General features: G+C 37.8%; 1 protein-coding gene across 4 annotated transcripts in view; it reads left to right on the top strand.

The window, feature by feature from the left end:
- SCAF11 (SR-related CTD associated factor 11) overlaps positions 1 to 13,011 on the top strand; it is a 45,380-nt gene that overhangs the window by 8,570 nt on the left and 23,799 nt on the right. For all 4 annotated transcript variants that reach the window (XM_084306484.1, XM_084306483.1, XM_084306481.1 and 1 more), the window contains exons 2-3: positions 6,127 to 6,205; positions 7,047 to 7,201. In XM_084306484.1, the coding sequence (XP_084162610.1) occupies positions 6,145 to 6,205; positions 7,047 to 7,201 (216 nt within the window). In that variant the 5' untranslated portion in view covers positions 6,127 to 6,144. The remainder of the gene's footprint in view (positions 1 to 6,126; positions 6,206 to 7,046; positions 7,202 to 13,011) is intronic.

Here is a 13,011-nt window from a genome sequence, read left to right on the forward strand (position 1 = left end):
AACCAGACCATGTGTCTGAGAGCATTGTCCAAATACTTCAAGGAACTCCAGCAGGCTCAGAGCCATGACCACTGCCCTGGGGAGCCTGTCCCAGTGCACAAGATACAAACTGATGAGATCTGGTAACTGCGAGGAGGAGGAACATGAAGGCTGGTAGATCAGGCGGCCAGCTGCATGGCTGGGATTCTGGCACGAAGGAGTGCTTGGCCTGTGCACAAGTTTCCCAGTACAGGCGACATGGGATGTTCCTTAATAGATACCTGCTGGTGATGCTAATTTTCTTTCTATTGTTAGCCTAGATGTATGTAAAACTGCTGGGTTTGGGGTTTCTTTTAGCTTTGATAATGCTCTTAAATAGGAGTTGTTAAGTTGGCATCATGCTGTTGATGCAGGTATTAATGGCAAAACGCGAGCCTTATGATATAAATGTTTCCCTTTTTTTGAAGTTGGCAGCATGCCTGGCTTAGTTCTCTGTTGTACCGAAGCTTTTTGGATGGTGACTTTTCTAGTCGGACTATAACATGATTACACTCTGCTATGCATGTGAATAATGTATAATGAATGAAGTATCCTCCCGTTACTGTTAGGAAATGTAGAGCAATGGAGGAACTTGTAGGTGAGTGTGACTTGTCAGGACAGTTGTACAAAAAACAGCAGTTCTGGCATTGCTGGGCTAGCTGCTTATCCTGCCCAGCAGACTGAAGGTCTAGAAGCTAGAACTCCATCTGGTCTGTACCAGCACATAGCAACCTGTAAAAGCCATGGCGTGCCCTGGTGTGTTTCACCTGTGTCTTACAGGTGCCCTTTTGTTAAACTTCAGTGAAGAATACTGCCTGCTGCCTAGACCTGACTTTGAAAGGTCGGTATGGCATGTCTTAAGCCAGTCTGTGATTACAAACTTGCTGCAGGAAGGAAATGATTGCCCTGTGTGTCCACTGTGAGGTTCTACATCTGCCTTGAAACCCATGGCTCTTTTGATGGTCAGTCTGCAAGATAGATAATCCAAGCCATTGCACCAGTTCCTCCAGCTTTATCTTCCATTTTCGTGGAGTTGGCAGGTAATCTAGGTACTGGCATGTCTGGGCAGTTTGACAAGAAAGTCCTAGCTATTCCAGCACCTTGCTGCTGTCAAAAGGGGCAATCCTGTTCTGTCTTTTCCCTCACCCATTTTTTTGTCTTGTAATTTCTTTGGCATGTGTCTGCTTTTGGTGGCATCAAGCTGTTAGATTAGATTAACTCTCTTGGGTAATTGCATCCTCAGTGGGTTTGCAAAGACTCTAAATCAGCAGTGTCTCCTTGGCTGAATAGCACTGATTCTTTCAGAGACTGGATCCACATGAATAGGCTTAAACCACCAATAGAAGGGTTTTTTTCATTCTCCAAAGCTTAGCACTGGTCTCTTTCTTTCTCTTTAGCATTCCATTTGGGAATGCATACAAGGTGCAAGTTGACCACACAAAGAGTAAAGATCCCCTTTAAAAGGTCTCCTTGGAGTGCACCAATTGACTCTATTCTCTCTGGTGTCCTGGGCCACAAGATTCCTTTACACTAAGAACAAATCCAGGATAACTGCTTCCAGATCCTCAGTATAGTCCTCCTTTATTGAAGGGCAAACAGCATCACTGAGTTGTCACTTGAAACAAGTCAACCTTCCAGGCTCTTCAGACAACTTAAAAGTTTTTTTCCAAATGAAAAGAACTATGAGGGTTCTCAATGTGCAGTTTCTTGGTGTTTTGTCATTAGATACTAAAACTGTTTTGGTTTTCTACACATCCAAGATCTGTTTTCCTTAAAAACATGCTTGCTGAGGGAGAGTCTTAAACCTCCTTTTATTAAAGCTTATTAAATATCAACAAAATGTATAGGGCAGGGTAGAGCCCTACTTTTTGCTGCCCCCCCCCAAAAAAAAATCGATGTGAGTAAAGGGTGTTACTGTAGCTTTATTAACCAAATGCATTTCTGTATACTGAATGTATGGCTGACTGTTTCCATTTCGAAACAGATTGTGTTTTGAGTTTGTGAAGAAATAAAAATGCAAGCAGTAGAATGCCATACTCTTTGTAAAATAACAGAAAATATTTTTGTAGAAACAGAACAGTCAAAACAAATCACTCCTTAAAATTCAGATGCAACACGTGTCGAAGTTGGAAGGTTGTATACAAATGTTACTTAAGTCCCTTAAGGAAACAAGAATAAAACAGTATTGGACATCATTTTTTATTTGCTTACTGGGGGTTTTGTTGCACGCTCTTAATTTTTATCCCTCTTTCTAAAATGAACAAATCTACTTCTGTATAGACAGGTCTGGACCACTGCTGTATTGGAGGAAGAGGATATTGAAATGTTGCATTTACTGGGCATGAAGAGTTCTTGGGAAGACTTTTGTCTTGTAGTTAGTCAAAAAGCAGACATAATTTCCTTTGTCAGTTATTGCACTGTTGTGCATTTCTGTCCAATGATTTTTCTGTGCCTACCTAAAATTAAGACTTTAATGTGATAGGTTTTAGTTCAGTGGGACAGTTACATGACAGTTGCACAACTTCAAACAGACCAAGTTGTTTTTCTGCATGCACAGTGAATTAGTGTTGAAATACATCTGTATTTTTAGGTTGAGTTCGCTGTAGTAGTCTGTGTTAATATAAATGGTGAAGTTACACTTTAATTTTTGTGATATAGAAGGAGGAGATGTAATATATTGAGGAGATGTCCAAGTATATCACGAAGCCATGTTCTTCAGGCTGATGGTAACAAGTCAGCAATTAACTTTAAGCGCTTCTGTTGAGAAATGCCTTTGGTGTTTGCCTTCTTTGAAGACAAGAACTGGGATTTCCTATGAGTAATAACCTAGGAATTGAAGTGGTTAACTCAATTAAAATAATGGGGAGAGGAGGGGTACTCGTAACAGTGTCCTTTTTCACTATTTTCACTTTAATATACCAGAGTATTCTTGTCTTATCTCAAATTAAATAGATTAAATAAGATTCAGTGAGGTTAAATAAGCTGTTTCCATTACACAGTAATTCCACTGAAAACCAGAAAAATGCCATCTTGGCTATAATGCTGTCCTACCTTTACACATTCTTAAAAAGTATTTCTCTTTTGAGTTTTGTGTTTTTTTTTTTTTTTTGTTATGCTTTTGACATTCAAATATATATATATCAGCCTTATTGGACATGATTGGTCATGGATATGACTGGATCTTCATGTAAGGTCATACAACTTGATGACTGGCAGGATCTCACATAAAAATTAATCTCGACTCTTTCACTGTCTGTCCTCAGCCAAGACTACAGATTTCTTATGTGGCATGCAACTGTGATGAAAAATCTTAGAAATACTTCCAAATCTTGCTTAAATTTAAAAGAATCTAAAGGAATGTCACATCTGGGGACAAAAAAAATCCTCTATTTTCTGTATTGACTGTTCTTTTTAAACCACTAAGTTCTCTTTTACTGTTTTTAATTTTATAAATATAAAGGTGGTCTTTAGTATTAACTCTTGGTACTCTACTGGTTGTGATGCCCCTCTTAAAAGAGTGGAGAAAATAGTCTTTCTGAAATTCATTTGTTAAATACCATATGGATTTTTGTGAAGTGTTATACTTTATAAATATAAATTAATATATACTTAATGCTACAATATTTTGTATTAAATTCCTGTGTTTGTGAGAAATGTACAGTGTCAAACTGGCAAAACGCTGATCTGTGAAATGTGTTGGTGGCACTCAGGACCTGTTTAAATACGAGGTTTGTGGGAAGAATGATGCAACACAGCATAAACGTTTGCAGTCGCTGCACATCTTGGATTTACTGATATTCTGTCAAAATCTTAGGATGTTTTTTGCAAATTACTGTCACAGCAAGAATTTCTGAGATATTTTTGTGTCTAGAAAGTCTAGAAAGAGTGCAACAAAGAACAGGTTGCTCTTTCTGTGGAAAATAAAAAGAAAGAGCTTCTGTAGGTTCTGTTTCTGCGAGCTGCCTTAGTTATCTTAAGACCTTTATTATAATAAGTATGAACTCTGCTGCTTCTCCTTAAGCTACAATTTGGCATCCAAACTCTATTTTTTTTCTGCGGATGTATGCACAATGTGGAGTTCTCTTGTCTACGTGATACATCCTGAGGCTCTTAGGAATGAGGATTTTTTTTTGCTTTTTTGAAAGCATTGCTGAGGTTTTGTGAACACATACTCCATACAGAAGGAACGTCTCTGTTTACACATAAAACATGTATACTGCACGCTGTCACCCGATTTAAGCTTTTTGGAACCAAAGCCACTTAAAAGTCCAGTTGGGAAAACAAAAGACCTTGATCTCTTATTTTAAGTTCAGATATGGGTTTTTTATGGTCTTATCTGTCCTAATTTGATGCAGATTTGCGGATTTCACTTGTTCAAGACATGAAGCTTTACTGTAGCAGTTCTGCTTTTGTTGAGTTTCATCCTTGCCTAGCCTGTGAAGGTTACTTATTGGTGGCTTTGTCAATGGTGACTGTTAACAGAGCTTGTCTGCAACTTAGTGGCATTGACTGTAGCAGCACAGCCTGTATTAATATTAGTGTTGATAACTGCTCTAGGTTACCAAAAGATGGAATTTCCTTCCACCAGGGGTCTTTCCTTCCTTCCCCCAGCTGACTTGATGTATGTGCTCCTTCGCAGAGGGTGGTGTGTGTGTTTGAAAAGCAGCTTCTAATGGGAACGCTGATGCACTTCAGAATTCTACTACAGATTTCTACTTAGTTTCACAGTTTTGACCACTTCTGTAATGAATTGTGTTTGGGGCACAGCTCAGAGCCCTGCTTTCTTGGGTGCTGTGTGACTGGTATATGCAGGAGTTTCTTTTCCCAGTAAAAAGAAGTGATCATTGAAACACTTCCTACTGCCAAGATCAAGCAATAAAGATTTGATCAGAAGAAAAGTTTTAGGAGGCAAATCCTGCCTCCCCCACCCTCCTGAATCCAGGTAGTAAAGAAAAAAAATGTAGTTTTTAAGTGAAATAGAAGGAAGTTCAGCTGACAAGCATGCTTGTGGTGTTCTGGGCTCTTGTGACTTTTTCTAGTAAAGCCATTAAAGAGTAAGGGCTTGAAACCTCAGTCAGCTTGGTTTGGGTCTGAATGCTTACGTAGTAAATCTTAGTAATTTCTCATTCATTCAATCCCTTGTGAAGCTTTAATTGGTTCTTTCAATTAATAATAGTTGAAAAAGCTTATAGAGTTCAGAATAAAAGCGCTGGTTTCTCTAGGGCTGTGGGCTGGAGCTTTACGTGTTCATGGGATCTCTGGTGTGACCACAGCAGGTTGAAATGCAAGAGATTCAGACTGAGGTGTAGATGCTTTTCCAAACGTATTTCATTCTGCACGTTGTGGGTGAGCTATCCAAAGAACATATTCTTGCTGTTTATTACACGATACCAAGTTCTTTCAACCTGTATGGTGTTGATCCCAAGGATATTCTCTATCCTTGCTATTCTTACTCCATACAACTACCTTGGATAACATTTAAAAGGCACATCCTCTTCATTGCTTGCATTTCACTGACAAGCACAGGTGAAGTGCTCTCTTGCTTGATATTGCAGCTTCCCCTTTATTCTCTCTCCTGGGTGTTAATAGTTCTAATTGTACGGCAAAAGCAAGAAGCAAGCAAATGTAAGCTGCTTTCATTTTTTGGTTTCCACTACCGCTGGGATGCTAGGAGTGGAAAGCAACCAACTCTTCTGGTTTTTGTGTGTTTAATTTTGTTGCTTCAACCATTTGTGAAGAGCAATTTACAAGAGGTTAGTTACTGCAGTGTTAAATGGGGTGGTTTGCATAGGAACTTAGCAATGCATTTAACTTCTAAAAGTTAAAGCACTGTTGGTGGTCTTAAAACACTGCAAGAACTTTGCATTTGTTGAACAAAGACAATTTTTCAGTTACAAGTATCAGTTGCTAGACAGCATTAATGATACCCATAAATTGCAAACAGACTGTAAAAGATCCGTATCTGACTCCTAACGTCATGTGTTTCTACTCTACAAAGATATAATGAAATGGAGAGTGCTGGAGAGCACTCATTAAGTCCGTAGTGGTCAGTTTTATCTTCAAGTCGCAATATAAATGAACTGTGTAAACTCTTTCTATGTTTTCCAGACCTTATTTTGTAAGAAGATGAGGAACAGAAAGCAGTGTATTCAAGACACAGAGGGTCAGAAGCATGAAGGCATGGAAGGTAAAGTCTGTGTCTGAAAACGTTCAAGTATATTATTCAAGTTTGAGCTGTGAAAGGTCAGATTTTACATTTTTTCTCTCAATTAGCATGCTGCTTGTTTTGAAAGAAGTTGTGTAAACATAACTGCTATCTCATCATAATATTTTTTTTGTCCTGTGGAGTCCCTGTATCCTTTCCCATGAATTCTGTTTTTCATGTGCTGACTTCTACTGGCAGAATAAAAATGGAAATGGCAATTGCTATTCAGAAAAATAATTGAAGTAAAATTCATTGAAGGAAAGCTTGCCTCTTTCTGTTTAAATTGGGATCTGTTTTCATTATGCAAAAATGCTCCCAATTTTGTTAAATGTACTTGATTAGGTAAATATTTGAGCATGGTCAGATTAAAATAGTTCTGAGACTGGAAAACTAGAATCAAAGTAGACTACGTATATGTGAAGATAATGAGTATAGGATATGCTGGGCTAATTACTGCATGGAGAGGTTTGAATTATGATTTCAGAAGAGCAATGAGTAAATGACTCCATGGGCAGTAGGAAATACTACGTGATGCTTCCATATTTAACACTAGAGCTAATAGACACCAATAACACTGGAGCTAGATTTCCTTAAACAGCGAATCATGAGACAATGTTCTATGGAATACGTTGCACAGTATTTTTCACCTGAAGTATATGCTTGGAACTATTCCTCTGGCATCTTGACTGTATTGGACCTGAAAACTTGATTAATATGCTTCTAACTACAGAAAAATATATTTTATTGCCTTATCATTCAAATCTACGAGGACTTTGTTTCAAAAACTGTCAGAAATTCTAAGTGTCAATGTTCATAATACCAGGTGAAGAAAAGGAAGAAAGCTGTTCCTGTTCTACCTCATTGTATGACGGTAGCACGTGCCCCATCTGTCTGAACGGCCTTCTAGAACAGGAGATCGGTGTTCCTGAGAGCTGCAGTCATACCTTCTGCATGACTTGTATTCTTAAATGGGCTGAGGTAAGACCGAGAACCAAAGTGTGTTTTTCTTTTACTAAGCATAAGAAAATAGGTTGCACATTCTGACTTCATATAAAAGTGCTTCAATAACCAGTTTATATCTAGATCATGAGAAACCTTCTCCTTAGTGTAATGAAGTACTTTGTGTTTTCTTTCACCAACCATCCTGCCTTTTTAATGGCTACTAATGTTTAGGGATCAGTAAAAAACTGTGATGGCTGTTCAGAAGATCAGACAGTATTACGGACATGTCTTAATACTGCAGTACCATTAACTTAATCTTACTTACCCTCTATGCTGTTTCTCACCTGTGAACTCTTAGGACTGAGACCAATTGGTTTTCATGTTAGTTTACAAAGCAAGCCTGATAAAACCTTGGGTTTTTTAATTATAATTATTGACATGTATCCCATAATAGTCATACCTTTGTAGATAGTGCTAGAGCTTTAAAGGAGAATGACTTGTTGAACTAATTATTATTTGTTGTTCTGTTTAACCTCTCTTCACACGTCCTGTAGTCATTGCATCAAGTCTTTAGGATCTTTAACTTTCCTGTAGCAGTTTCAATTGTCAATATAAAACACCAAATTAGAATTACTTTATGCTATATTGTGGTGGGGGACGCAACGCTTGCTCTAATTAGGTGCTGGTTTTTGTCCTGCTTCTGTGCACTTGAATAGGTTATTTATTATAGAATCAATAGGAGAGATTGCTATGTGGTTTCTTTATAAGTTTCTTTTGAAGTTGTTATTTTGGTTTCAGTATTTCCTTGAGGAGGTTGCTATCACCTGTGTGTGCGTATGTACATATACAATACACTTATGTACTTTTTCGTTTTTAACCTTGATTTTTTACTGAAGATACGCAGTAAGAAAAATCGTTTCTCTGAAGCCCACATAAAATCTTCAGACAGTGATAAAAGCTATCAGATGAAACTTAATTTATATTTACAAAACAGATAATTAACTAAATTGCCTATTGCCAGATTTTCTGTTCTGCAAATGATTATGATGCTTTTATTTAGCAGTGAACGAGAAATTCTCATCCTCGACTTTATCCTAACTTGCTTAGCTGATTGTTATTATGGCAGCTGAAAGGCAATAAACAGTAACGTGCACAGGGAAGTGAAGCAGTACAGTAGACTGAAGGCTTTGCTGCTGGATTTAAGCTTGTTCACATTGTCTAACAGATGCTTTTAAGCCCAAAGAAGAAAGGAAAACTTTTTCATATCATTCACTTGCAAACTCTTTTGACAGGAAAATTTTTGTCGTGTCAAATTTATTTTGGCATGAAACACTATACAAATGGAATAAAATAAATCCTGCTCTTAAGAGTTTACAAGTGAACTAAATATAAAAAATAATGGGGGGTTGTTTTTAAAGCTACTTAAGACTTATACTGCTTCTTTCCATTAGTGAGATCTGATGGGTAAAACCACCCATCTTTTAGAGGATGCTCTATGGCTGGACCTGCTCAGTGCATGAAACTATTGCCTAATCTCATAGTTTAATTATTTTTTTTATTGTTTTGAAAGCTGTCTAAGTCGTTAAGAGGTTTCAGCTCTGAGAAACAGATGAGGTTTTACAGCTTGGACTGATAGAAACATTACAAACACATGGCCATATAAAGCACGCTAGTGCCATGTATTTTTTGTGTCCACTGTTAGTATTTAGTAAGTAAGTGTTGTTGTTCAAGCATTCTTTCTTGGGTATAAATAAACTGTTTTTTAAAACAGTTTCCTGTTTCTGTAGGTGTCGGAGTATATTAAAACAGAGGATAAGAGTCTCGATGTTTTATTTTTAAAGATTTTGCTTAGTGTTTACATTCCATGATGAGCTGTGTTGCATAACTACAGTAGTGCTTCATATACTCAAAGGCTTTGCCAGCAATCTGTGTTCAAGTTGGGCATTTCTTCTATCCCGTGTTGCATCCACAATTCAAAATATAACAGGATCAACCATTTATCTAAATTGCTGTTTTTAACTTGTGCAAAATCACTGGTTTTCTGAGACTTTATGGCTCTTATGTGTAACTGTGTATGTCCTAATTAAAACCTGGGTAGTTTAGGTAGATGGTAAATGTTTGCCGTTTTGCTCCCTTCTCTAACAATGGAAGACTTCCAGTATTACTATTACAGGGAGGTGTCCTGTACCCACAGGTTTTCTTGATGCAACCAGCAGCAACAGCACTCCGAAGATCTTTTGTAAAAAGATATACATGTGTGGCTTTTAAGTGAGTGTCTGCTGATTTTAGTAGCATTACAGTTGAGTTAGTGCTGTATTTTCATTCCTTTTGAGAAAAGGTGTCCACTTTCTAAAGAAGAAATGAAGGGAAGATTAAAATCCCCACTAAGAAGCTAGTCTTCAAATGAACTTTGTTGTTTTAAAATGTTGCCTGAACTGTTCTGTCCTCCATAGCTATGTTTACTGTAGTTAACTGTGGCACCTGAGAGTATTGCTGTGCAGTAGGTTCCTGTTGCCTGTACTATTAAGCTCTTCTGTGCTATTAGACTGTCATCTTGTGTGCCTTTGGCCATGCTAACCTGCACTTTCCCAAGAACTTCTAGGCAGGTGAAAGGACAGGGAATGGTTTCAGTGAGATCAGCATGAATGGGATTCATCCTGTGCTACCTGTCACCCATCTGCCTCTGTAAACTGACATCGTGTAACTTTATAATGTGGCCTTCCACGCTTGAGACTTTGTATTTCAGGAAGGCGTGTTAAAAGATCACAAACAGTGAGGAACATTTATGTCTAAATCTGGAGCTAAGGCTATTGGGCACAGCCTTCAGTGAGAGTGCTGAAGGCAAGCAGAAGGGCTACCTTCAATATAAGGAACACGTGCATAACATTGCTGTGTGGGCAGAACGAAGAGGGAGCTTTGGCCATTGCTGGGTGTAAAAACTGCTCTGGAGTCTTCAAACACCTTCAGTACTGCAGTGTTGTATCAAGGGAAGTAGTTACATGTGTTTCTCATGTAACAGGTCAAAACTATACATGGTAAGCTTGTATTTCATGTTTGAACTGGGAGGCACACCTGTTCTAGCTTGTTATAAGCAGGTCTGAAAGCATTTAAGTAAAGCTTAAGAGGTTGAGTTTTTTATGAGAAACAGATACGAAGAGTAGCCTAAAAACCTCAGCTAAGGCAGCTGCTCCAGCAGCAAATGTCTTGTCTGTACGCGTTAGAGGAAAACTATTTTGTCGTCAAAAATGACAATCTTAAGTTAGAGGAGATAAAACACTTATTCTTCTGTGCTGCAGGCATTTTAACTTCTTAACTTCCCTTCTGTTTTTGAGCGCCAATAAATACACCAGAGAACTCTGTCTTTGTTCTTCCAGTATTTCCTCTTATGAACCATCACAAGAGGAAGAGTGCTGAAGAAAAGATTGAGCACACTGTCTGTTTCATCAACATCTCTTGCACAATAACTTTGATTTTAATGACCCTTCCCTGCTAAACATGTCTCTCTTAATCTTCGTACTTGGCCTCATTTTTCCTCATTGGGAGGATTTGGAAGGGGAGTATGTTTTACTGTAAATTCTCCGAAGCATTGAGGCACATTCAGGCAGGCCCTGTGTAGTACCAGGGGCTGACTTAATAAAACTAAGCAACTGGCACAAAGAGCTGCCTTGCGTTACGTTTCTAGTAGATGTTCTGATCTTACAGCAGTCATTACCTTTGTGCTAGAGTAAAGTTTGGATCATTGACTGTGTAGAATATAGTGCATATGTATATTTTCTCTGTGGGTACGGAGTTTGGTATGGTAACTGGAATTTTGAACTTGTATTATTCTTTTTGATCTGCTTTTCTTTTGTCCTAAAGGATAGAGGAAGGAAGTAGCTTATGTTGCAACAAGTTCCACAGCGGTCTGCTGCAATACAAAGCACTGCAGGCTGAATTAGGGTTACATTCATGAACCAAGTATGCAAGGTGTTCAAAGAAACCCTGAACTTAAAAACTGAAATACAAAAAAAAATCTTCTTGATGAAGGTATTGCATACACAGGCAATGCATCTGAGAACTGCTGCACAGGAGAACTGTTTTAATCAAAGTCTTTTAGAAAACCTAGAGTTTAGATACATTTTCTCAAATTACATGTTCTGTGCCATATTTATCAAGTGAAGTGCATTCATGCAACAGCTTACAAATCTGTGTTAGGGAGTAAAACTCGGTGTGAATGTTTTTGAGCTTGGGTCCAAGTTTTCCCAACAAGATGGTATCAAGAGAAGTACAGTGACACACAGTAGCTTCCTTTAGCATAATTTCACAAATCCTTACAGGTAATAAATTATTTCATCCTGTCCTAAAGACAGACACAATTTCAATAGAACATGCCAATGCTTTATGAGATATAGAAGCAACAGATGGCTATTTTGGATAAGAAGTGAAAGCTACCTAACCTGAATGTTGTAGGTGGAGAGGAAACAGTTGTTCAAATTCTAACTAATTAGTTTGTTGATTACATATTGAGTCTAAAATCTGTTCTCATGTGCTCTCTATCTTTATTATCCAGCTATTTTATTTCTAGAAAAAATAAACCAGCTTCTTTTGTTAGAAATAGCTTTTGTCAAGCACAACTACAAAAACTTAGTGTTTATCTCGTGGGTTTGTTTTGGTTTTATTATTTTATTTCAAATAGACCTAAAAATAGCGATTCCATGTACTTACCCTCCAAGAAAGGTGGTATTGAGAAGAAAAGAAAAACAACTTGAATATCAGCCGCAGAGTTCTAATGATTGTGATCGTTATATTAAATGATCTGATGTTCTGGATTTTGTTCTGATTTTTAGATAGCTATGTTAAATGAAGATACTGTATGGAGCTGTAATTCTTGTCAGGCTGTGACACATGCATGCCCTCTTATGCACAATAAAAGTGATAGCTGCTGTGTGAACTTTTTCTTGTTTTAAATAACCTTTTTCCCAAAAGGACAGTGTACATTCAGTATTACTTACAGTGTTTTCCGGATAAAGCTTCAGCAGAGAAAACCTGTTCATTTGCCTTGAATGAAAGAAGACACCTTCTTTGATTACTGAACCATCTCCTCGAAAAAGATGAAAGAGATGAGTAGAAGGCCACCACACTTCACGTGTCTTTATTGTAGAATTGTAGACAGCTTTTTTTACTCCCACTCCTTCCAAATTCAGTCTCCCAATTGAGAAAAGAGGCAGGGGAATTTTTTTCCATTTCTACTTTAACGTTTAGATGTAGTACAGTATAGACAAAATAACCTCTAGCTGTCCTCAAGGGTCCCCAGCAATTGTACTATGGCAGAGGTCATGGGGCAGGGATGCACATGAGACTGCCCTGTCTTCACTAGAATTTCTCCTGAGATTTGTTACAAACTAAGGGATAATGCTTGAGGTATGGAAAGTAACTTAGTAGGAGTAGATACATACCTTAACCTAGCTGTAGCTTTTGATTCTCCTGGATTGTTTTCCCCTCTTCTTGCCATGTATAACTGTATGTAATTGTTAAATGCTTTTTCAGATGAACTGGACATGTCAATGTGAATATTGTCCTAATGAAGTCAAATGCTTGTCACTTGAATTGCTGTTAGTAACACTTAGTATTCTATGATGTGTCACTGCTATGAATAAAAACTGGATTTAAATTTGGGAGCATAATATTTATGTGTAAATTTAATGTAGAAACAGATTGTCTTGGAAAAGCTTAGCTTTCAGTAAAGCTAAATCCTGAAATGGGAGTGAGAATTACTAGGTAAATTATGCTTCCTCCTGTCTTTGACAGTTTGATGTATCTGCAAATCACAGTACTTACCTGGAAGTTTGCAGCTGGTTCAGCAGTTG

Source organism: Netta rufina, assembly GCF_964035555.1.
Source record: "Netta rufina genome assembly, chromosome: 1".
NCBI lineage: Eukaryota > Metazoa > Chordata > Aves > Anseriformes > Anatidae > Netta > Netta rufina.